Here is a 26,605-nt window from a genome sequence, read left to right as displayed (position 1 = left end):
GCTTTAACGCCAAGGTCGAACCCCGAGTCACTTTCACACACTGAGTTCTACACAAAGTCTTTTCATGTTTTTTTCTTTCAGCGGCTCATCGCTCACAAGCCTTTCATCGCCATCAGACACAAACCTACAGCCGCGGCTGTAAACACTGATCCAACACTGATTCGACGCTCGTTAGAATAAGACTTCATCAGTGTTTATGTTTACATCAGTTTCAGTGAAAGGCCTGTGCAGGCATCCTGTAGAAATATGAGCGGCTCTACAGTAAAGGGTTAATTCCACACACACATTCAGTATAAATCTGAAAAATACTTTTGTTTCCATGAGATTTATTGTTTATTTGCCAAATTATTAAACCTATTAGACAATAAACAATGCTCCTTCTCTAACAACATGTTTAATCTCATGGAGATGAGTTAATACACTGCCACCTTGTGGACAGAAATAGTAAGTGCACTTAAGGAGGATAAAGATGAGACAGAACTGTTCTTATTGTTTACAGCTGCTTTAATCTGCTCGTGAGTTTCTGCTGTAAATGATCAGATAAAGGCCAGGTATGAGATTTTAAAACTGATTAAAATATACTATAAATCGATTAAGAATTATATTATAAATGATAATCACACCTCGTGATTTTGACTGTGTTTTATGTGAAGTTCAGTGAAGAATGAACCAATAGAAAATGACACACAATTTCCAGTGTTTAATGAATGTTTATTGTTCTCTTCTGTGAAGGTCAAGAGAATCCAGCTTCTTCAGTTCACTGAGAGTTATTTTAGATTTCAGCAGCTGTGTGTTCATTCCCTGTGCTCTGTGTGAGTGTGTGTGTGTGTGTGTGTGTGTGTGTGGTTGAGGGGGGGGGGGGGTTCAGGCACATGGAGAGGTGTAGGAGGTCATGGCCACGTCACCTGAGAGAGAGAGAGAGAGAGAGAGAGAGAACATACCCTCAGTCATGTGGAGAAAACCTTGACTATATTGTCGCCTAAAACATTAGCACAGTGTTGTATAAATATAATGTTATAAGGGATGAAATATAAACCCTCTATAAATGCAGGGTACTGGCCCTTTAACTCTGTGTGTTTTATTAGAGAGAGAAGGGCGTGTTCTTACTGGTCTCGTAGTAGTCGTACACCTTCGCAACGGCGGGCTTCAGGTTCTGTACCACCACGTCCTGCAGCATCACCAGAGTGTATGTCTTCACATGTCCCCTCCTCAGCTGAAACACAGAGTTAAACATCACTCACATGCACTCTCACACACTCTCACACACTCTCACACACTCTCACACACTCCTATAACCTTAAAGCTATAAACCCCTTCATTCCTCTGAAGTGAAGGACACTAATCAGGAGTGAGACCACCTTTACTGCAGTAACAGTGTCTAATCTCCTGGGAGGAATTTACACCTGATATTGGAACATTGCTGTGAGAATTTGATGGCATTTATCCACAAGTGTGGCCACCTGAAGTCTGGTACGGATGTTGGGTGATTACTTCTCAATCCCCACTTCATCAGTTCCACTGCTGGGGTGTTTGTCTCCCTCTAGTGGACACCACTCTCCTTGCTCTCACGTCCCTCTCGCTCTCTCTAGTGAACTGCCCATGAAGCATCAACAACCAATTCCATTGGCTTAAAGTAGTGAAGCTGTTACCATAGTAACAGGATTAGCTGTGTACACTGTGTACCACCACGACTGCCTGTAAATAACATCACTTTATGATCATCATGAAGGTCCGGACCAATGTCGGCCATTTACTGACGTCCAGTCTAGAACCTAATGAGTGTTACTAGTGTTAGAGCTCCTTAGAGTTTGACCTAGAACCACACAGAGAAAATGCACTCACTCCGTCCAGGTAAATGAACACGGTGCCGTCGCGCTGATCCACTTGCTTCACTGCTCCGTCCAGGAGAACAAACCCAGTGCCGTCGCGCGGATCCACTTGCTTCACTGCTCCTTCGGTCTGAAACACACAGCACACATGTCACACACTCTCTCTCACACACACACACACACACACTGCTCGGTACTCAGGACAAAGGGCACATTTACCGCTAAAGTGGAATTGGAGAGAGGCAGAGAGGCTTCGTCCAGTGAGAATCCAGACAGCAGCTTGACTTCGATGATCAACATGTTGGTCACCGTCCTCTTACCGTTATATCTTTAAATATAAGAGAGTTACAGCATTAGTCACGGCACTGAAAGATAGAAAGGACTCCTTACATCACAGAACTCTCAGAGAAGCCCCAACTGAGAAAAGGAAATAGACACAAAAGAAGAACATCTGTAGAATAAAATAAAGAAGCTGCTGGACTTGCCGCCCCAGAGCCCAAAGCGCGACCTGTTACGGTCCGAAAAAAAACCACGTATCTCCACAATAGTAATTTCACAGGAGGAGAACAACACCTTATTAATTCTTAATGGAAGTCAATGTAAAAAGATCTCAGAGTAATTTTGGAGCATTTCTATTGGTCGTTCATCATGAAGCTTTCACACAGTGTGAAGGACAACTGTAGTAAATTTAAAAAGAAAATGGATACACATTTTTATTGGACAGTGACAATATGTATATGAAATACGTATTTAACATTTTTCCAAATCAACTGTGGTGCACCAGGTCGTGTCTCTGTCACATCTCCAGGGCCCTGGAGGTTGTGGGTTCGAGTCTCACTCCGGGTGACTGTCTGTGAGGAGTGTGGTGTGTTCTCCCTGTGTCTGCGTGGGTTTCCTCTGGGTGACTGTCCGTGAGGAGTGTGGTGTGTTCTCTCTGTGTCTGCGTGGGTTTCCTCCGGGTGACTGTCTGTGAGGAGTGTGGTGTGTTCTCCCTGTGTCTGCGTGGGTTTCCTCCGGGTGACTGTCTGTGTGGAGTGTGGTGTGTTCTCCCTGTGTCTGTGTGGGTTTCCTCCGGGTGACTGTCTGTGAGTAGTGTGGTGTGTTCTCTCTGTGTCTGCGTGGGTTTCCTCCGGGTGACTGTCTGTGAGGAGTGTGGTGTGTTCTCCCTGTGTCTGCGTGGGTTTCCTCCGGGTGACTGTCTTTGAGGAGTGTGGTGTGTTCTCCCTGTGTCTGTGTGGGTTTCCTCCGGGTGACTGTCTGTGAGTAGTGTGGTGTGTTCTCTCTGTGTCTGCGTGGGTTTCCTCTGGGTGACTGTCCGTGAGGAGTGTGGTGTGTTCTCCCTGTGTCTGCGTGGGTTTCCTCCGGGTGACTGTCTGTGAGGAGTGTGGTGTGTTCTCCCTGTGTCTGCGTGGGTTTCCTCCGGGTGACTGTCCGTGAGGAGTGTGGTGTGTTCTCCCTGTGTCTGCGTGGGTTTCCTCCGGGTGACTGTCTGTGAGGAGTGTGGTGTGTTCTCCCTGTGTCTGCGTGGGTTTCCTCCGGGTGACTGTCTGTGAGGAGTGTGGTGTGTTCTCCCTGTGTCTGCGTGGGTTTCCTCCGGGTGACTGTCTGCGATGAGTGTGGTGTGTTCTCCCTGTGTCTGTGTGGGTTTCCTCCGGGTGACTGTCTGTGAGTAGTGTGGTGTGTTCTCTCTGTGTCTGCGTGGGTTTCCTCTGGGTGACTGTCTGTGAGGAGTGTGGTGTGTTCTCCCTGTGTCTGCGTGGGTTTCCTCCGGGTGACTGTCTGTGAGGAGTGTGGTGTGTTCTCCCTGTGTCTGCGTGGGTTTCCTCCGGGTGACTGTCTGTGAGGAGTGTGGTGTGTTCTCCCTGTGTCTGCGTGGGTTTCCTCCGGGTGACTGTCTGTGAGGAGTGTGGTGTGTTCTCCCTGTGTCTGCGTGGGTTTCCTCCGGGTGACTGTCTGTGAGGAGTGTGGTGTGTTCTCCCTGTGTCTGCGTGGGTTTCCTCCGGGTGACTGTCTGTGAGGAGTGTGGTGTGTTCTCCCTGTGTCTGCGTGGGTTTCCTCCGGGTGACTGTCTGTGAGGAGTGTGGTGTGTTCTCTCTGTGTCTGCGTGGGTTTCCTCCGGGTGACTGTCTGTGAGGAGTGTGGTGTGTTCTCCCTGTGTCTGTGTGGGTTTTCTCCGGGTGACTGTCTGCGATGAGTGTGGTGTGTTCTCCCTGTGTCTGCGTGGGTTTCCTCCAGGTGACTGTCTGTGTGGAGTGTGGTGTGTTCTCCCTGTGTCTGTGTGGGTTTCCTCCGGGTGACTGTCTGTGAGTAGTGTGGTGTGTTCTCTCTGTGTCTGCGTGGGTTTCCTCCGGGTGACTGTCTGTGAGTAGTGTGGTGTGTTCTCCCTGTGTCTGCGTGGGTTTCCTCCGGGTGGCTGTCTGTGAGGAGTGTGGTGTGTTCTCCCTGTGTCTGTGTGGGTTTCCTCCGGGTGACTGTCTGTGAGTAGTGTGGTGTGTTCTCTCTGTGTCTGCGTGGGTTTCCTCTGGGTGACTGTCTGTGAGGAGTGTGGTGTGTTCTCCCTGTGTCTGCGTGGGTTTCCTCCGGGTGACTGTCTGTGAGGAGTGTGGTGTGTTCTCCCTGTGTCTGTGTGGGTTTCCTCCGGGTGACTGTCTGTGAGTAGTGTGGTGTGTTCTCTCTGTATCTGCGTGGGTTTCCTCCGGGTGCTCCGGTTTCCTCCCATGCTCCAAAAGTATAGAATACAGTGAATTTCTGTAATGAAACGATAGACAAACATTCTGAATGTCAGTGTGAATACTCATTGTGAATATCATTATGAGCACAGCTCACCGGACAGCTACAGACAGCTGGATGGACGGCCTTGGGCCTTTGCATTGTCCGGTTGTTTTGGTGGCGATGCTGAAGGAGGAGAAGTCAGGTGGAGGAGGGATGTTGTATTTAACAGTGAACTGTTAAAGAAATAAAGAATATATTAAAGACACTGCAGACGCCTCCTCATCCAACAACACTTGTGAAATGATTGGAGCTTTCAGTTAAAAGGGAGGTGCATTACGTGTGTGTTTGCGCTGAGAGACTGACCTGTGCGAACACACAGCCCTGACCCTCGGCTTTGATCCGGTATTGTCCAGGAACGTCCGGTAGACTGGCCTCCTGCAGCAGGAGTCTGTTACTCTGATTGATTGAGAACGTCTTCTGCCCTGTGGGGCAGGACACGGTGACCGTAACGCTGCCTGCTGGACTGTAGGTGGCAGCACTGTATTTCGCCAGGGCTTCCATAGCCACTACAGTGTCCTGATCAGAGAGAGAGAGGGAATCAGAACAGAACAACAACATACTGAAAGGATAGAGGAAAAATTGTTGCAAGTCCTTTGTACACACTGAATTTAACTAGTTTCTGTTCAACAGAGTGGGTCCTCGTTTAAAACAGGTCTCAAAATCTCCTCCAGACCTCTAGGTGTCGGTATTGCATCCGTGTCATAGTATGAGGGAGAATCACTGGAGATCATTGGGTGAAGGTGTAGACTGACGCTGTACCTGAGTAGAAGAAAAGCCTCCGAAGGCGTTCTGCTGGCGGATGAGCCAGCGGATGATAGTGGCGCTGTAACCCAGGTCATAGTTCTGCAGCTGGGGTCCAGAGAGCAGAGCCAGGAGAACGTAGGAGGTCATCTCCACCTCCAGAGAGTCCACCACTGTCCCATACCTCTCCCGCCTCCAGTGACGAACACCATCTGGAGGAGAACATGAAGAGAGCACACAGAACCTGGACTTAGACTCTCCCATCATCCTCCAGAATAACACCATCATTCATCACCAAACAAACACCATCATCCTCCATAATAACACCATCATTCATCACCAAACAAACACCATCATCCTCCAGAATAACACCATCCTTCATCACCAAACAAACACCATCATTCTCCAGAAAAACACCATCCTTCATCACCAAACAAACACCATCATTCTCCAGAATAACACCATCCTTCATCACCAAACAAACACCATCATCCTCCAGAATAACACCATCCTTCATCACCAAACAAACACCACCATCCTCCAGAATAACACCATCATTCATCACCAAACAAACACCACCATCCTCCAGAATAACACCATCATTCATCACCAAACAAACACCATCATCCTCCAGAATAACACCATCCTTCATCACCAAACAAACACCATCATTCTCCAGAAAAACACCATCCTTCATCACCAAACAAACACCATCATTCTCCAGAATAACACCATCCTTCATCACCAAACAAACACCATCATCCTCCAGAATAACACCATCCTTCATCACCAAACAAACACCACCATCCTCCAGAATAACACCATCATTCATCACCAAACAAACACCACCATCCTCCAGAATAACACCATCATTCATCACCAAACAAACACCATCATCCTCCAGAATAACACTATCATTCATCAACAAACAAACACCATCATCCTCCAGAATAACACCATCATCCTCCAGAATAACACTATCATTCATCACCAAACAAACACCATCATCCTCCAGAATAACACCATCATCCTCCAGAATAACACTATCATTCATCAACAAACAAACACCATCATCCTCCAGAATAACACCATCATTCATCACCAAACAAACACCATCATCCTCCAGAATAACACTATCATTCATCACCAAACAAACACCATCATCCTCCAGAATAACACCATCATTCATCACCAATCAAACACCATCATCCTCCAGAATAACACTATCATTCATCACCAAACAAACACCATCATCCTCCAGAATAACACTATCATTCATCAACAAACAAACACCATCATCCTCCAGAATAACACCATCATCCTCCAGAATAACACCATCAGTCATCACCAAACAAACACCATCATCCTCCAGAATAACACTATCATTCATCAACAAACAAACACCATCATCCTCCAGAATAACACCATCATTCATCACCAAACAAACACCATCATCCTCCAGAATAACACTATCATTCATCAACAAACAAACACCATCATCCTCCAGAATAACACCATCATCCTCCAGAATAACACTATCATTCATCAACAAACAAACACCATCATCCTCCAGAATAACACCATCATTCATCAACACAGAAAACACTAAGAATCTGAACAAAGACTTCTCTTCAAACACTAGTCACTTGTATAAATCAATTACATATGCACAATCATTCTCCATCATCATCAAACACCATCATTCCCCACCAAACAGACATTCTCCAGCATATCCCATAGTGTGTAAAGTCAGTCAGGTGTTTTATAAAGAGTTGGAGGTGTTTTTAAACTGATGATGGTGTTTTATGAGGAGATAGAGGTGTTTTATAAAGAGGTGGTGGTGTTTTATGAAGAGGAGGAGGTGTTTTTTAACTGATGATGGTGTTTTATAAAGAGGTGGTGGTGTTTCATGAAGAGGTGGAGGTGTTTTTAAACTGATTATGGTGTTTTAGTAAGAGGTGGTGGTGTTTTATAAAGAATTTGAGGTGTTTTTAAACTGATGATGGTGTTTCATAAGGAGATGGGGGTGTTTTATAAAGAGGTGGAGGTGTTTTATAAAGAGGAGCAGATATAAATATAAAGCCGTTTGTGTGTATGTGTGTGTGAGACCTGTGACTATGGCGTATTTTTCCAGCCGGGTGAGAATCTTGAGCCTCATGGCCTGGTCTCCTGCGAGAGTGAAGGCGTAGAGGAGGAGGGTGTCTGCGTAGGTGGAGTTCAGCTTCGGGAAGGCGTTCCTCAGGAAAGGGAGACCCTTCTTTACGACGGGGTCCTGCCATAAACAATACACAGCATTGTAATCATCTGTACATCACCCCGGGGAACACAGTTCCACTGCTCCTCAGCTTTATGCCCCTCTAGTTTACACTTGTCCTTGGGCTCTGGGACCTTTAGAGTCTGCTCTAATGAGAAGCTGCTGCAAACAGATGGACGCATGGTGTTTAAGACGGTGAGGGTGAAGGCAGTGTGTTTGTGTTCACTCACCGAAGTCGGAGTTCCAGACTCTAGCAGAGCAGCTATGACATACGCTGTGAGAGTCACTTCATCACTGACACCTCCCTGAGAGAGAGAGAGGGAGAGAGAGAGAGAGAGAGACAGAAGAGAGGGAAAGAGAGAGAGAGACAGACAGACAGACAGACTCACAGACAGAGAGAGAGAGAGAGAGAGAGAGAGAGATATTACCTCACAGGAATCTGAGTCAGAATCTTTGACAGTGGTGGTGAATGGAGCCAGAAGTCTGCTTCTAGAAGCTCTTAGCAGTCACCCACTCAAACCCGGGAACAACTCCACCTTCTGGTGGAGCTCAGAGCTGAGAGGGAATAAAATGCTGGAGGTTTGTTGTAAACACTGAGACGTCTGGTGCCATTCACCACCACTGGAAACACATCTGAGTCTCTACATTCCACCACATCCCACCAGAACCCTCTCAATCTGAGCCCCTGAGCCGCTCTGTGGGGGTCTTACGCCTAGGTCGGTGTGGATGAGCTGACCCACGGAGAGGAAGGAGCCGTGCGCCTGCTGCTGCCGACCGAGCCAAACCTTCGCCTGATCTATGTAGGTCTGATCAATAAACACAAACTTCTTGGCACTCGCGAAAGACTTCATCACGAACGCCGTCAGCCTGAGAACACACACACACACACACACACACACACAAGAGGGACCCTTAGCACCAAAAGCTCCAAGCTCACCTTAAAATCATTCTATTTTAAAGGAACACTGGGTAAGATTTGTGTGTTTATTTTTTGTTCCTGGGGCTCCCCCTAGTGTAATTTGTTTTTACAGCACTGTACTGAAATCAAGGGTGTTTGCCTACCCTCCTCCTTTAGATACATAGTACAGTTTCTACAGTGCTGAGACCAGAGTAGCAACAACTGAGAGTGTCACGATGATTTTAAGGTAAAAATACTACGTAGTGTTTCTTTAATTTTAAATCTAAGGATTTTGTTATTTATTCCCTAGAGAGAGAGTGAGAGACAGAGAGAGAGAGATGTACTACTACTGAATGTCTACGAGTGTCTGAGACTCACCAGGTGTTTCCTGATGGATCACTCGTCCCAAAAGCGCTGTAGGATCCGTCACTGTGTTTGTAGCTCAGTTCCCTCTGGTAACCTGCACAGGACACGAGAAAACAAACAAACAGTTGAAAAAATTGGGCTAAAATCCCTTTAAAAGATAAAAGTGTAAATAAATTTAAATCATCATCATCATTTTTTATTTTTATTTTTTTTACAGGCTTTGATAATGTTGCCCACTGTGATCTTGTTCAGGAATAAGTCAAGTTTATTGAAGTGAACCCCTCCCTTCACTGCTGATGTGACAGATCTGGGCAGTTGCCATTCCCCTCTGTGTCTTTGGCCTGTTTAGAGTTGTTTAGTTAGTAGCACTGTGAAAAGAGTTGGTGGTTGACACTCCGCTTCCCTGAGGAAACACATGCTCTTTCTAGCATCACAGTTGGGTTATGTTTGAGTAATAACCGAGTAAAAATGATCTGATTAATCTACGATGCTGGCAACAACAGCAAAATCATGGAAAATATCCCACAGAGTAAACCAGGCTGCCCTCTCTGAGCCTTTATCAGCCTGTGGCGGTCAGTGTGAGGTCAGACGGAGAACATGCTGAGGCTGAGAGGAGCTGCTGACCCGTGGTGAGGAAAGTGAGAGCCTTGTCTTTGATCTGCTGCGTGAGCTGATGGCTGCTCTCCAGGTACCGCAGGATGTAGATGTCGGGGGCGAAGAGTAGCATGTTCTGTTCTCCGCAGCCGTACGGCATGGCCAGCAGACTGTCCAGGTTCTTCAGAGCGCGGCCCATCAGGTCACCTGAGGTCAGGAGAGGAGGGGGTGGGGTTAGAGCCTGAACCTGACGTAGCAGAGCCACAGTTACTCAGTCAAAATTACAACGATACCCTTCTTCAGAAGTTACATAGTGCCGTTTCCACAGTGCCGAGCGCAGAGTAGCAACAACAGAGGCTCTGTTCTCACTGGTACAGCGCAGTGGAGCATTGATCTTAAAGGTCATTTAAAGGTTAAAAATAGTACATAGATTTGCTTTAAAGGAGCAGTCAGCTGTTTATGTGATTAGCAATAAGTGACACTTCTTCACATTTTACTGACACCTAGTGGCCTGGAGGTGGCATAGATTCAATGCTAAGCTTATTTCAAACCTGGAAACCCAACATTTATAAATATCATTTGCTACTTTTTCTTAGGAAAATGCTTATTGTTCCTTTAAGTTTTCTTTCTCGGACCCAGAGCCCTACCTCAGAGGAAGGTGTTTTGGACTCTTACCCAACACTGAGATTGAAGCTGAGACAGAGCCTTTCACAAACACCTGCGGCAGCTTCAGAGAGATGGTCTTCTCCACAGGTTGTCTCACTGCAGGGGACAGAGAGAGAGAGACGTCTCAGTGAGACACACCTGCTGTAAATCACACTGAGAGTTAACCCCTTCCTTTAACAGACTGGTACGAGGGTGTTTTCTCACCTGCTGGACACAGCAGCTCGTTGTAGCTTGTGCTCTGTTTGGTTCCCTCCGCCTAAGAGTGGAAGAATATTGATTATAACATTGATCAGGTGAGATGTAATCAATACTTGGTTCAATGTGTATCATTCTAATAAGGAGTTAATTGATCTAAAGTCACAACTACAACTGCAGTAGAACGCAGCAGAGCAGGGTTCTATTCCCTACCCGGGTAAGAACTCCACCCGACACCAGTCAGAGTCCCTGGGCAAGACTCCTAACCCTACAGTTGCCCCCGGGGTGACTTGATGAGTACTGTACGTGTCTCTGGAGAAAAGTAAACTCACCACCACCAGCAGCGTCTGGATCACAGTGTCCTTGTATCCTTTCTCAGGGACAGCGACAGCTTTAACACCGCACAGAACCGAGGACCGGACCGCTTCTGCACTTACTGTAAACTTCACCTCACCTACAACACGGAGAGAGAGAGAGAGAGAGAGAGAGAACTTGGGTTGGCTTCAGCGATTTAAACTTCACCTCATCTACAACCATTATATGCAACTCCTACGAAATGAACCAAACCGCCCCGTGTTCTCTGAATAAACCAGATCCTCCTCCACACAGTGGGTCTTCCACATGGGGGCGGCCATGTTTACAACAGATTACACAATAGACACTACGTTTTATACACCCATGCAGACATTGATTGATTGCACCTTTAATGTTAAGCTGAAGTGTGCAGTGCAGTGTTTGCTCTGAGCTGTGGGGGGCGGTATTTACCCAGAGCAGAGGGTTTGATGTTCCAGCTGAAGGTGGCGCTCTCGTCAGCACAGAGACAGCGAGTGTAACTACAGCCCACACACTGCTGCGCTGAGAACTGCTGGGAACTGCCTAGAGTCACTTTCACCTGCAACACAACACACACACACACACACACACACACATACACGGTTACAGTGGAGCTACAGAGATACTTAACAGACTTCAGAAATAATACTGTGGAACTACAGAGATGTTAAGGTGGAACTATAGAAAAATTAAGGCGGATCTTCAGAGATATTAAAGAGACTAAACTAATATTAAATATAACCTACAGAGATATTAATGTGGAACTATAGAGAAATTAAGGTGGAATTAAGAGATGTTAAAGAGACTAAAATATGAAGCAATATTAAAAATTAACTACAGAGATATTAAGGTGGAACTAGGGCTGGACAATTAATTAAAAAGTAATCGAAATCAACATTCAGAACTTCTATTTGACATAATCTTGTCTGTATTGATTATTTTTATTCTGTTATGTCTCCACTGTTTGTTCATGCACTGTCCCTTTAAAACCACTACTAAGCTGTAGTCATGTGATTCTGCCCCCTATCTGCCACATGGAAGCAACCTAAACGCATATTGATTAGCGCTCATATCGCCCAGCACCAGGTGGAACTATGTATATATTAAAGAGCACCTACAGAAATATTAATGAGAAACTGCCAAGATATTTAAAAATATCTGTCTTTATATTTTATGCTTGTAATAAAATATGCAACTGAAACATATCATTATCATTGGCTGTAATTATTTACTTTTCCACAATAACAGTAGCTCTATAATATAATAATTATATATTGTGTTTGTGTAATTCCAGGCTACACTTACTTCTCTACGTAACTGATGCACAGTGTGAGAAGCACATCTCCACAATCACAACAGACGTGAATGAAGTTATTTTTAAATAGAAAAATCAATTTAAGGACAATTTAATTTGACATTATTTAAATTTACTGCACCGTAGTGATATTAAAGCTCCTAGTGTGTTTTTTTTAGAGCGTGTATCTGTTTAAGTGTCATGATCTTATCTCTCTGCTGGTTTTCCGATGTCTCTGATTGTTTTATTTTGTTTTGTCTCAGTTTCCTCTCTGTTTTGACTCATCTTTCTCCTGCAGCAACTGTTTTGTTTTTATCAGTTAATGTTTATAAAAGCGTTAAAAGCGTCGTGATTTCAGGCTCTAGTTAGTGTTCGCTGACCTTGACTGATAAGAGCTTTTAGCTGGGGCTTTTAAACTATTGGAATAGTTCATCAGAACGGAGTTCTCATTATTTTGTGTATTTACATCTATCTGTTTTTCTTGTTTCTAAAATTCTGTGAACAGCGAATGCTCTCAACTTCAACTTTATACTGTGCTTTTGTTAGTTTGCTGCTCATTGCTTTTGCTCGTAGTTCTCCTGAGAGTGTCTTTTAAAGACTGTATCTGTAATGAAGCAGCTGGACTTTAGCCAACACCACCGTAGACTGTCAAAGCAAGTGTTGTCTGAGTTGAAAATGAAAAAAAAATGAGGCTCACTCCGCTTAACGCTGATTTATGATAAACACATTCCACACCCACCATCATGCAGCTCTGGAGGTAGTTGAAGACAGAAGCCTTGAGTGTGAACGTCTCTCCTCGGACGATGGAGAAAGGGAGGGTCAGACTGATGAAGAAAGGCTGGAAGGTGGTGAGCTCCACTTCCGGGGTCAGTCCAAACCCGATGGGCGAGGTGCAGAACACTTTGGCCGACCACGAGGTGATGGTGTCTGGGACGGTTTTCTTCACCCCCATGACTCCGGTGTTCCTGACAGAGACACATACGACAATCACAATCCCGAAGGAGGTGCTATGAAGGAGGAGCTTATCCCCACACTGTAATACACGCTATATTATAGTCCACAGCTTCGCCTGGTGGAAATGATAATATTAATTGGGAGGCTGTGCTCCTGGGATTCCTAGTTACGGATGGCTGTGGCATCCTCAGGATCAAATTCACAGTTTCTCAATGACAGAGCGAATGCTCAGACAGTTGTGCCACATGGACGCGCACCAGTTGAACACACCCTGGCCTATTTTTCACAGCACCAACAACATGGCAGGTATAATCTCCTAAAACATTGTTATGCACTTTTTTATGGCATTGATTAACACTGAAAATCCCTTCACACTCACACCACTCGCACAAGGTCCCAAATCCACGTCTCAGGGAAGAAAGTGCGCACGGTGCGAGCTGGTTGGCCACTGCCGGCGGAACGTGCTGCTTCAAATTTATCCAGTACCACGGGTCCGAACGCCACCACTGTGGGTGAAAAAGAAAGTTTCCTTCATGAAGCACAGGTTCATTTTACTTAAAAGCTGTTTATATTTTAGTATCATCACTTACTGGGGAAATTATATCTCGGGCCGCTGCAGTTAAAAGGTTTCTTCACCTGAGCATTGGTCAGGATCTTCATACCAATCTCCTGAGGAAAACAAGCACAAACAGTGACCCGAGGCTCTGGAGAAAAACACAGGCTCGTGTGTTTAACGAACTGTTCTCACACAGTAACAACACATGCAACAGCAGCACAGCTGACGATAACGTGTGAGGATTTCTTACTTCGAAGACGTGGTACACATCCCAGTTGTGCATCATGGGCATGTAGGAAATGGGTAAGAATCTTGTATTCGGTTTGGCCAGCATTTCAGGGACAGGACGATTCCCAAAGCAAGGGTAAGGCTGCTGTTCAGAGACACTCTCTGGATATCCTGATAACTTCTGAACCGGCATCAGGTCGTAGACCTGGAATCAGAGGAGATGTAGAGCATTAATCTCTGTCCAATGAAAAACACACATCTCCAAAAACAGTAACTTTACAGAAGAAGGAACACAAACCTTAACTTTCAATGGAAGTCAATGTAAAAAGTCATTTTGGAGCATTTCTATTGGTCCATTTCTATTGGTTTGATGGACAGCTGCTGTGTTCAGATGATGTAGTAAGTAAACATCCACACACAGAGAGAGATACGTGATACATTTCAAACGTTTGACCTGTGGTCTCTGATCTTGGCAACAACCAAAGCGACCAGTTCAGTAACTGGACCCTGTGGATGTTTCCTACAGTCCTCCAAAAGTGACATAGTGCAGTGTCTACAGTGCTGAGCCCAGAGTAGCCACGGCAGAGGCCCTATCCTCGCGGTTACAGCTCAGTGGAACGTCACAGTGATTTCATGTGTGTTTCAGACTGAACTCACAGACTTGACGTCAAACTCTTTCCGTTGGCTCAGCAGGAGAACGCTGCGATCGATGGCCCTCACCGAGCACAGCGACCCGGGGTAAGCTCTCAGGACGAGAGATGTCTGACTTCCAGGGAGCACCACAGGAGACGGGAAGGTTAGAGAAACCTGAGAAAACATTGATAAAGATCAATCCCTGATCAGAGAGTGGAGCGGGTTTGATTAGAGTTGGGGTAAAACAGTGCAGCGTGGTAGACCTCCAGGACCAGGATTGGGCCGCTCTGGCATAGAGAATAACACACCATCGCTCCTCAAAAAAACATGCTTCTGAAAAAATTAAATCTTTCTTATAATTTTTTTATGAAACTGAAAAAATGACTTGATATTTATAGCTTTATAAATAAAAGTAATTTTTTTCATATCAGTATCAGAATGATATCGTATCGACTGAAATTAAGAAATATATCGTGATATAAATTGTGGCCGTATCGTCCAGCTGTAATTCTTAATTAGTAAATCTGATTCTGACTACACAACGTAGCTCAAGGACTGATTCATGTTAAAAACAACGACCGCTTAATGCATTGTTTCTTTTGTAATTAATTAAATAATAAGAGACAATCTGATTAATTTGATTAAATCTGACATAATTATACAAAACAATATGGAAGGTATGTGTCCACCTGGGTCAGAGGCACTGTGTTTTTAATGGCCACAGTGTGTGATGTTGTAGTTAAGTTCTGTGTAATTTCTGACCTTGTTATTGAAGCAGAGCTGAATGGGGTAGGAACCGCTGTCCGCCACAGCTTCTCCACTGGGCAGAACTGTGTAGATGACCACCTGAGCAACCGGAGCCAGAGCATTCACAAAGTTCAGGGGAAACCTCAGCGTGCCTATGTTCACTGTGAGAAAAGTAAACACTGTGAGTAAAGGGCACTAATATATAGTTGGTAAGTAGAGGACACACACACTGCCATTTACTGGTTAGACAACATTTAGAATGATATCTGTTCATAAGGCCTTGATTTATCAGGATTTAAACATGATGTAAACACATATACGGCACCCAGACTTCAGAACGCAGACCTGGTCTTGAGAGAAAGTGTTTATTTAATCCAGGATTGATCAGTGTAAGCTGAATATTGGATGATAATGACCTGTATCTCTCGACACTGCTGCTGAAAGTTGTCCAACCTGAACCACGCTGCCTTTAGACATCACCTGCAAACACAGGTACACAGTCATTATTTCTTATTCACAGTGTTAAAGCATGCAGTGTTCTCCCCCTGTGTAAACAGCTCTGTTCAGAACGCCCGCTTTCAGCACCTGTTCCTTTAAATGATAATGAGCCGCTCGCTGTTCACCCCGACCCCGAGCGCACAGCAGTGAGGAGCGAGGAGCAGAAGCTCTGGTTTTTAGCCGTTTTTGCTCAGTTCTCTTTCTTCAGTTGTTACTCAGTGCGCTGTGATTGGACAGACTCAAACCAGGGGGCGGGGCCATTCTAAAGTCTCTGCACTTGATGTCAGAAGCAGAGCAGAATAAGAACGGCTCGTTTTATCCTGTGTTTTCTGATTATTTCTGAGTAAATTTGATTAAAGTCATTGTAAAAAAAAAAAGAAAGTGGGGCTAGTAACAACAAGACGTTCTCATTTTAACATTATGTCTGACTTTAACACACATCATTAGCATGTACCATGTATTGGAATTGAAGGGTCTGCTGCGTTGGGGTGAGCTGCTTGCCCTGGATGATGTAGAAGGCCTGCACCACTGCGTCATGGCTGCAGTTGAAGGGCCATGCTGATGGCTGAAGGTTCAGGAAGCTCTGGCTCTTGGAGTAAAACGGCTGAATCCAGAGGTACGCTCTCGGATTAGTGGGTATGCGAACGTTAGGAGTGCTTACTGTCTGTCCAGGATCTTGTACAGGATCTGTCCTGTAAATCGAGGCCTGTCCAAGAGACCAGAGGAAAAACAGAGAGACAAAATGGACCAATCACAGGAAGGGATAGTGTACAGTCATAGAAACCGCAAGCTACAAACCCTTGCTCCTTATAACCTTCTCCTTTATTTTAGCTTTTAATTACATTTGTTTTCAGGTCTTTAGACAGTTTTTAGAGGAGTGTGAGCATAATGTCTAAAGAGACAGAGAACGGGACACAGACGGTTCCCGGCTGGTGTTGTGTCTAAGACTTGATTTGCATCAGAATCTGAGGCCAATGTTTATTTGGAGCATAAACATTTTTAATCTATATACAAAGCCTATATATATAGGAAAGAGTAGAATAAAGTATAATTTTATACACATTAGGATATATTTAATGTGTGATAATCATATATATATATCATATAGTATTATTTTACAACATAGTAACATTTTATAAAAAAATATAAACTTTTATTTTGAAGGTTAATAAACTTTTATTTTGAAAAATAAGATTATAAATATATATTTAAACATATATACAGTGAAAATCTGAAACAATGGGCTTTTAAACATTAATATCACTCTTTGTACAAATATGTAGCTTTGTGTTTAGCTTTAAAAGTTAATTTGTGCCCACTTTTCATAATAAAAGTTCATATATATGTTTCCATAATATATTTACAGCAGGAGTTTAAGACGTCACTGACCTCCAGAGACACCGAGTTGGAGCCCCAGAGAAGCGTGGGCAGGGAGAAGGGGATGGTGCCGTTTATGTCGGTAAAGAGTGTCCACGTCTCGTTTTGATTTTCTCCGTATTTCACAATCAGAAAAACTTGCACATTCCCGATCGGTTTGTTCGCTGCGTCAGTGACTTTTATCTAATAAAAATAATAAATACACAAAAATAAAACAGGAGAACACAGGACATGTTTCAAACAAAAAGAAAAATGAAAAACACGGAAAACACAGGACATGGGCTCTTTAAGAGAAACAGAGCTTTTATTTTGAAGTGACGCCGGTGATTTTAAAGGGAAATGAGAAGTGATCACCTTTCCTTCGTAGTCCACCCCAGATTTAAAGGTCTCAGGTGTGTCCTCGAAGGTAATGCTGATGATGTTACTGGTGATGCTGGAGCTGCTGGACCCCTTCTGGACCACCCCTACAGAAAAGACCGGGTTATATCACACAGTCTGCTTTAGTTTGGACTCTGAGCTCTGTGTGTAACCGGAGTGACACGGAGCGATACCTGTGCCGTACTCAGTCACTTCACACGCCACACTGATGGTGTCTTCAAAATCATATTCACTGAGTCTGAAATCCGAGAGGCTCACGACCCTGGACCCACAGCCTGTGCTATCAGTCTGAGACAAAATAAGAGTTCAGAATTAGGTCCATGCTGTAAAAAATGATCAGAGAGACTCTAAACATCGAGGCTACAGGATGCGCTTGTCCTCGTCCTCATTAAAAGACATCAGATTCATTCATTACACTCTGTTATTGTTAATGAGTCAGGAAAGGGTTAAATAAGACAGCTGGACTTTAGCGAAGACCATTATCCATCTTCTTTTGCGTCCTTGAGATGACAAAACATTGCTGTGAGGATTTGACAGCATTCAGCCTCATTCTAATGCTTTATTTGGCTCTGAGTTGGAGTTTGCTCCACAGCCCAGTGCTAGGGGGCGCTAAAGAGCTCAACACCTCCCTATCCCTCTACTCATGGAAAAGAGGAATAAGTCACAGAGCCCCTCTACCAACACAATCAGGAGATAATTTGGTTTTGGAGCAACTTTTCTCTTCAGCTCTTCTCAGTGGCGCTGGAAAACGGAGGAAGACTGGGTCCTATCTTTAATGAAAATATACAGAGGTTAATTGTAGTAGGCTTCACACCTGGGCACTTCACTTCTGGAGACTTTTAATTACACTTTATACGTTTAATTATTTATTTCACACATCATTTCACAAATAACATGGCACTGCCTTTTTGTCTCTTCATATCTCCACGTTTGTGCACATTTGGGTTTATGTGCAGCTTTTTATAGTTTGCACATTTTTAATTCTATATTAATTATTAAAATATTTATTTATAATTTATTGTAACTTTAAGTGTAAATTTATTTTCCTAGAACTATAATGTCTCCAGGACTGCAATTACCTTCTTTTTATTCCTGTTAACTCTGTCTATCTATCAGTCTATCAGTCTATCTCTCTCTCTCTCTCTCTAGTTCTCTCTCTCTCTATTTCTCTCTGTCTCTGTCTCTATCTCTCTCTCTGTCTCTGTTTCTATCTATCTCTCTCTCCTCTCTATTTCTCTCTCTCCCTCTCTCTCTCTCTCTCTCTCTATTTCTCTCTCTCTCCCTCTCTATTTCTCTCTCTCTCCCTCTCTCTCTCTCTCTCTCTCTCTCTCTCTCTCTCTATTTCTCTCTCTCCCTCTCTCTCTCTGTCTATCTCTCTGTCTCTCTCTCTCTTTCTATTTCTCTCTCTCTCTCTCTCTCTCTCTCTCTCTCTCTCTCTCTCTCTCTCTCTCTCTCTCTCTCTCTCTCTCTGTTCTGTGGGTCTGTGGGGGACTGACCACCATGGTGAAGTTTCTGCAGATGTCCAGGTTTTTGGGAGGACCTGATGGCGTCCAGTTCATGAAATGTTTGCGACACAGAGAGGCCTGCACCGAGCCGCTCACTGGCTTCCCGTAAGTGTAACTGCGGAGATAAAACAGAGGACGCTGTCATTAACTCGTTTCACCAACGTCAGGACGTTACAGGAGACGGCGTGGCTCTCTCCAATGGAGTCCACAGGTCAGTTCAGCATCAGACTTTCACACGGCGTAAAGGGCAGTTATGAGTTTTAAAATAATGACAAATACATAACCCTTACTTGGCGCAGACTTTGAGAGTGGCCTGTGTGTCCACAAGAGTTATGACCGGAGGAAACAGGACAGTCACCTCAAACTTCGGCAGCACTGCAGCAGACAACACAGTACACACACAGAGATGATGAGAGCCACGACAACACACTCTCTCTGATCCAGAGCCCCGTAGGCCCCTCTACGCTGAGCTGCTGGGTAATGAACTGGGCGTTTACCGTATTCCCGGATTTCGAAGCCTTGGGAGACTTGGTTGTTTATCTTGTCCCAGATGTTGATGACGTATTGTCCAACCGGAGCGTCCGAGCTCATGACATACGACAGGTCGATCATCCCATACTCCGTCGTCTCGTTCAGCCACTGACCGATGCGGTTAGACATAGGGTCCTGCAGAAATAAAAGAACCGTATCACAATAAAAAGGCAGCAGCATCACTCCAAACCGTCCAAAGGTCATGAGAGGTCAAACTGACCCATGCAACTAAAGTCAGGGCTCAACCTCACTGTACATTTTATAAAAATTACACCAGCTAAGTAACTACATTAATTATTATTATTATTATTTATGACATTAGACGTCATTAAAGTGGTGTTATGAGAGTGAGAGTGAAGGCAGTGGTTGTTGTTGTTGTTGTGTTGTTGTTGAGGACGGTACTCTACCAGGAGCTCGATGGTGGGAAACTGAAAGAGAAAAAGAGAAATAAAGAGTTTATAATCACCTCAGATCCACAGTCTGTTTGATCTCCTCTTTATTAAAGGTGTAATGTAACGACGGTGGAGTGGATTACCTCTTGGTTGAAAGTGAGCAAACAGGAGTCCAGGGAAACGATGCGGAATTTAACTGTGAGTGAAGAAGATATGTATTAATATTAATATTAAAAGGACACTGCACACCTGTGTCCTGCCTGTGATCAACACACGTTCCAACATGTACCAGTGCGTCAGGGTCACACTTTTTGTGCCACTGAAGTGTGAACGGTTCACACCAGCCGCAGGACGCAGGGTTAGGGCTGTGTTTGTTGGGTTCAGGGGCTGATGCCTGGTGCTGAGGTTGGGGTCAGGGTTTGGGACACGGCGAGGCGTACTGTGACACTGTAAACGTTAGGGTGAGGGTTTTATTTAGGCTCAGGGCGACATGAGGCTCTACAAAAACATGGCCTCAGTAATGTGTATTACACACTGAGTAAACCTTAGTTTCTCTCACTTCTGAGGAACAGTAACATTATGACAAAAGGAGAGAGAGATCACACAGTTCAAACCTGCTTCAACATGAGGTTTTATTCCTATTTTGGAGCATTTCTATTGGTCCATTCACTATCAGACATCCACACGATGAAGAGCAGGTGGAGGCAGAGTTGGGTATTAGACAGGCGCTATATAAACCTAACTTATTATTATTATTATTATTATTATTATTATTATTATTATTATTATAAATCAAATGGAGACTGCATTACTGTGTGATTGTGTATTTTACGTCATACATTATGTGTTGCAGCTGCTAAAAGTTGAAATTTCATGAAGAATGGACTGATAAAAACTCTCCAAAATGACTTTCATTCAATCCACAAATAAATGAAAGTATTAGAACCTTTATTCTTTGACTTGTAAACGTCACATTTCCACAGAAAACAATGCTTTAATCCTAAATGAATCTATTAACACATGGTTATTAATATTCAGATCATTTTATAAAGTGATCCCTGTCAAAGTTCTTCTTTTGAACTTGTTTCTATTCGTCCATCGGCTAAAAGATGTCCTTTGATTCAAAGAAAATCAGTTCTCTGTTGTAACATGAAAAGCTTTTGTTCTGATAAATTACACGCGTCTGAAATAACAGTGCGCACTTAAAAATGATGGTTCTACAAGGGTTCTTTAGTAAAGAAAATGGTTTTGTGTAGAACCCTGGACACGATTAAAGGGTTCTTCAGGTTGATGGAGAGTGTGCTGTAGATGGTTCTATACGGCACCTTTTAGAAAAGGGTTCTATACGGCACCAGGAAGTGTTCTTTTATTGTAACAAGCTTGATATCGAACCCTCTTTAGTGCCGTGTAGAGCCCTTTTCTGAAAGGTGCTGTGTATAACGCTTGTAGAAGCATCGTTTATAAGAGTGTAGAGTTTGCTGTTGTAGTGCAGTGGTGATTGGCGGGTGTTACCGGTCTGTCCTGGTTTATAGATGGGTTTGTCCGTCTCAACAAGGACAAGTCGAGGTGGGGGAGTGATCAGGATGCTTTTAGTTTCGTTCAGAAATGTGGATAATCCTTGGATGAGGATGTGAACAGATGCCACAGTCGCTGCATTTACCTCAGGAACCTGCACCAAAACGAGACGCAGTGATTTATACAACATTTCATACTCACAGGCCACTCAGAGGGTTTCACACAGAGTGAATAGTCTTCTCCATGATATTAAACAAGGTTATGCTCCATAGAGTGGGCCCCCCACATGTTAAAGGGACACGCAGTTATTTTTACCACCCAAACAGCAGAGAGTAGTTTGTGGATTGTTTAATATGAAAGTGCCCTGAATGAACCAGTTTATGCTCCACATAGTGGGTCCCCCACATGGCCATGATTAAAAAGAGTTTATTACAGAATCCCTGACATGTCCAGGCCACTAGGTGTCAGTGTAGTGAATGTTTCGTGGTTCTTCCTGACCCTGTGAGTGTGTGGTGCCCCCTACTGACCTTAAACTGTTCGCAGTGAAAGAAGCTCTGCCGTAAAGCGGGATGGTTCAGGAGAATTTGTTTTTCTTGGTTGACTTCCAGAGTCACCCTCAGGGAAATAGGTGTCCTTCGGGGGTACACCTGCAAACACAGGGTCTCCCTAGTGCCCCCTACAGGCTGAGACGTCATCGCCAACATGTAAATACTGAAAATGAACAAGAAGCACAGACAAGATCAACAGGTTAAAATGGCTAACAGAGTAAACACAGTGTAAACACTGGATAAACAAAGAGTAAATAGTGTAAACACAGAATAAACACAGGTTACACACAGGGTACACACAGGGTAAACAGCGGGTATCAGCCCAAAGAGGAGAGGAGTGTGTTGTTTTAATTCATCACCAGAGACGGAGTCTGAAATACTGAAGTTAGTGGTGTGACCCAATCACAAAGCAGCACCACAAGAAAACACACACCAACACATTATACACAGAGAAGAGAAGAGAGGAGAAGAGAAGAGAGGAGAAGAGAAAAAGAGAGAAGAGAAGAGACTAGAGTGAGAAGAGAGGAGAGTGGAAGAGAAAGAGAAGAGAGGAGAAGAGAAGAGAAAGAAGAGAATAGAAAGAAGAGAAAAAAGGAAAATGAGAAGAGAAGAAAAAAGAAAAGAAGAGAAACGAAGAAGAAATGAGAAGAGAAATAGAAAATGAAGAGAAGGGAAAAAGAAGAGATGAGATGAGAAAAGAAATAGAAAAAGAAGAGAAATAGAGAAAGAAGAGATGAGGTGAGAAGACGAGAAATAAAGAGAAGAGAAGGGAAATAGAGAAGAGATGAGAAGAGAAATAGAGAAAGAAGAGATGAGGTGAGAAGACAAGAGAAATAAAGAGAAGAGAAATAAGAGCAGAGAAGGTAAATAGAAAGATGAGAAGGGATGAGAAAAGAAATAGAAAAAAAAGAGAAATAGAAAAAGAAGAGATGAGGTGAGAAGACGAGAAATAAGAGAAGAAAAGGGAAATAGAGAAGAGATGAGAAGGGAACACATTGCACTGCAGAGTAAATGTAAGTGATATATTGTGTGTAAACACTATTATTTTATTATTATATCTAATATTATTGTGTTATACATCATCTCCGTTATGTTATGATTTCTCCTGTTAAAGGTGGATTACAGCGGTGTGTGTGAATACAGATGTGTCCAGTTCTACAGCGTTATTTTCATTAGTGTAACACACTATAGATCTGTGTATATTCTGAAACAGAGAAATACAGGTGTGTCACTATAGTTCACCTTTAACAGAATCTATCACACAGCTGCTGCACTGTGGTGCTGTTAAAGTGCAGTTACACAGTTGATACACACACGTGATTTAAAGAGAAGGGTCTTACGTGTTAATGGCTGCAGAAGCTGCAGAGCTCTGGAGGAACAGCAGGAAAACGGTGAGAGGAACCTTCATCTTTCGTCTGGAGACCGACCCAAACTGAGACGTGTGAGAAGAGGGACTTCATATAAACCCCACACAGACCACCCTCATCCAGACATAACCTCACACATCCCACCCAGACACCACCCCCCGGTCCAGCCCTGCCCCTGGAGACGTCTTCGGAGTCGGTCCTGAGCTCAGACTCGTGGCCTTGCTCCGCATACTTCACAATCAGACCTCAGACGCTTTATCAGCCCTCCACACATTTCAGACCTGAGGACACGGCTCTCGGGACGCTTCCACGAGCATGTGGACCTTTCTACAGTTAGAAACTTAATGTGTATTAACCAGTACTTCTTCTCTATCTCAGCTCTTAGTGTTCTCCTCCGAGCGTGTTGAGGTGACTTTAGTCTGGAGCAGTGTTTTTATTAGAGCTCCTCAGCTTCTGAAAAACTATAAACTACACTCTTAAAAATAAAGGTAATACAAAGGGTTTATGGAGTGATGTCACAGAAGAACCACATCTGGTTCCTTAAAGAACCATTTCTTAGTAACGTTTAAACAAGTAAAGATTGAGTGGTGGATTTTTAAAGCTTTATAAGGATCTTCACACTCAGACATCTCTCAGACAAATGTGGTTCTTTAAAGGAACACTACGTAATATTTTTATCTTAAAAATACAGCTTCAAAATCACTGTGATGCTCTACTGAGCTTTAAGAGCCTCAGCCATTGCTATTCTGGGCTCAGCACCGTAGAAACTGCACTATGTAACTTTTGGAGAAGGGTAGGAATTCACCCCTCTTTCCCCACTCCCACTGATTTCAGTACAGTGCTGTAAAAATTAATTACCCAAATCTTACCTAGTGTTCCTTTAAGGAATAAAAAGTGGTTCTTCTGTGGCATCGATCAAAGAACCCTCTGTAGCACCTTTATTTTGAAAAACTGTAGATTGTATATATACTCTATCACCTCGACACTTTCCAATAAAAAACCTTCAGGAGAAAATCAAACAGCATGTTTATGGAAAGAGAATGTATTCAGTCGTTTTGAAGCATTTTGATTGGTCCATTTTCCTGAGAGTTTAACAAAATGCAAATTAATTCTCCTGTGTTCAGTTTAAGTTCACAACCCATTTCCTGAAAAGTGTGTCTCTAAAATCCCAGTGTACACCTCGACATACCTTCACCCCGCACTGATGCACCCCCCCCCTGCCCCCAACCCTCCGCCCAAGACCATGACAGACATTGACTGATGCTCCTTTCACTGAGAACAGTCTGGATGGTCCCCTCTGTCTTTGGTACGGAGCACAACATCCATTTTTCCTTGAGTTACAGGGTTCTGTTTGTGTGTTTTAAGTTGTGAAGTGTGTATTGTGTTAAGTTGCAGTGAACTCCTCCCGAATCCATGTACCTATAAGTATCACAGTAGCACTGCGATTTCTCCTGCAGAGCCGTCTGAGGGCTGGAAGGTCAGGCTCATTCAGCCGTGATTTCTCTGGAGTTCCTGACTCTTCCGCAGTGTTGGGGACGGTGAGAGACGTAAACTCTGTGAGATCTCACACTGAGAAATGTTCCTTTGAACGTTTAAATTGCTTTGCAACATTTGGCCCAAAGTGGTGGCCACACCCCCTCCCTGGGTGGTGACCACACCCCCTCACTGTGGTTTGGTTCATGGTCTTTTTATCGTTTTTATATTCTCCTGTTTATTGTGAACTGCAGCAGTGTCTTAGTCGTCACTGTAAAGTCTTTGCTGTTATTTTGCATCTGCCCCAATGTTTTTGGAGAATGTTACAGGCGTCAGATTCTAAACGTGTTCATATTTATAACGTACACTTAATTTGCTCAGTGACTCACTGGGAATCTTTTCTTTGAGCTTTCGTGAATTAAATAAGAGAATTTAAACATCACAGACTGTGTTTTTTATTGAATTTTACACTATGTTCCTCTGCTCCGGAAGTGAGGGGTTGTTGAAAAAAAGGAGTAGTATTATTTCTTTATGCGTTTTCTTTGTAGAGGAGCGATATGAAGAGCCTGATAAGCTGGAAGTGTTTGTCTCAGAGCCAAGGACGAGGAGCAGGAAGAAGGCTGCAGTTATCGGTGGGTCATTACCTCACTGGGTGACAACTGGAGAAAGATCTTTAGAATGTGGCTGAGAAATGCACTCATTTCAGAGAGTTTAGAGCCGGTGCATGTCTCCAGATATTTAACCAACCACCACCATCACCATCATCATCATCATCATCATCATTCACACTCTGTAGAAAATAATATGAGAATTTTTGACGATGATAGAGGTGATAGTAACCAGACGTCTGAAGCCTTTAATGCCTTTGAAAGCTGTTCACAGAAAGATGCAAATGAAGAAATTATACATTAGAAATTCCTATAGTTTATAGTTTATTTAGGTTTTGGCCTAAAATTAAGTTTTTTAAATAAATAAATGGTGGAGGGATACATTTGGGGTTTTGTGAGAAAAATAGATCCCATAGAAAATACACATTCCTTAAGTTTCTCACTATTTTCCATTAATATCATCATCTTCATCTTTCCATATGAACTCTTTAGACGAGTGGAAGTCTCTGCTGTTGTACACTGAAAAAAACGCACTTTAAAATGAATTCATTGATTCATTGTCTGTAACCCTTATCCAGTTCAGGGCGGCGATGGGTCCGGAGTCTACCCTGGAATCACTGGGTGTAAGGGTTAACACACCCTGGAGGGGCACCAGTCCTTCACAGGGCGACATGCACTCACACATTCACACCTACGGACACTTTTGAGTCTCCAATCCATCAACGTGTGTTTTTAGAGTGTGGGAGGAACCCGAGCACCCAGAGGAAACCCACGCAGACACAGGGAGAACACACCACACTCCTCACAGACAGTCACCCGAACCCACAACCTCCAGGTCCCTGGAGCTGTGACAGAGACACCGCCGTGTCGCCCTTAATTACATTCAAAGTGTCATATTTTCCAGTGTAATGAATGGCTGGGTGGGGGTTGTAGACATAGAGACGTCTGGTTCCATTCAGTACCACTGTAAAAAGTCTGAGTCTCTACAGTGGACTACTTCACATCGTATAAAGACCACTGGATTATGGAGAACGTTTGAGGTGCCCTAGAGACGCCCTGATTCCCCAGTGAACAGAGGTGAGTCCACACAGGTTGATGATAGACGTTCAGTATCTCTCTGAGCCCACCACAGATATGAGGAGCAAGGCCTTTCGCTCCTGATACTGAGAGTTATCTTGTTCCTGTTGATGAAAACTTATCATCAGCGTGTGTGGCGTCCTAATAATCACCAGCACGAGGACTGTTTATAAACTGTGGCTCAGAGCAAGGTGAATTATGACTATGTGCTTTAACACACTGTAGAGTCCAGAGAAACTTAGAAAAATGTCAGAGCTGACACCTGCACAGAGAGGA

General features: G+C 43.8%; 1 protein-coding gene across 1 annotated transcript; it reads right to left on the bottom strand.

The window, feature by feature from the left end:
* Window positions 1–653: 653 nt before the first annotated feature.
* Window positions 654–23,258, bottom strand: LOC136665521 (alpha-2-macroglobulin-like protein 1). The gene is made up of 35 exons (XM_066643127.1): window positions 23,145–23,258; window positions 21,784–21,967; window positions 21,254–21,410; window positions 19,885–19,937; window positions 19,757–19,777; window positions 19,316–19,484; window positions 19,109–19,193; window positions 18,810–18,933; window positions 17,487–17,601; window positions 17,290–17,399; window positions 16,948–17,118; window positions 16,013–16,264; window positions 15,477–15,540; window positions 15,076–15,221; window positions 14,338–14,487; window positions 13,703–13,885; window positions 13,487–13,565; window positions 13,276–13,402; window positions 12,682–12,907; window positions 11,081–11,207; window positions 10,648–10,769; window positions 10,325–10,376; window positions 10,130–10,216; window positions 9,485–9,661; window positions 8,873–8,954; window positions 8,307–8,463; window positions 7,827–7,901; window positions 7,452–7,614; window positions 5,361–5,554; window positions 4,905–5,117; window positions 4,656–4,774; window positions 2,049–2,157; window positions 1,843–1,959; window positions 1,108–1,213; window positions 654–905 (listed from the first exon to the last, which is right to left on the bottom strand). Exons 1-35 carry the CDS (start codon window positions 23,210–23,212, stop codon window positions 865–867), a joined length of 4,425 nt encoding a protein of 1,474 aa, XP_066499224.1. The 5' UTR covers window positions 23,213–23,258; the 3' UTR covers window positions 654–864.
* Window positions 23,259–26,605: the final 3,347 nt, after the last annotated feature.

The sequence above is a fragment of the Hoplias malabaricus genome, chromosome 14, assembly GCF_029633855.1.
Source record: "Hoplias malabaricus isolate fHopMal1 chromosome 14, fHopMal1.hap1, whole genome shotgun sequence".
Taxonomy (NCBI): Eukaryota; Metazoa; Chordata; class Actinopteri; order Characiformes; family Erythrinidae; genus Hoplias; species Hoplias malabaricus.
The sequence above is the reverse complement of the archived record's forward strand: the minus strand, read 5'-3'. Positions and strand labels throughout refer to the sequence as shown.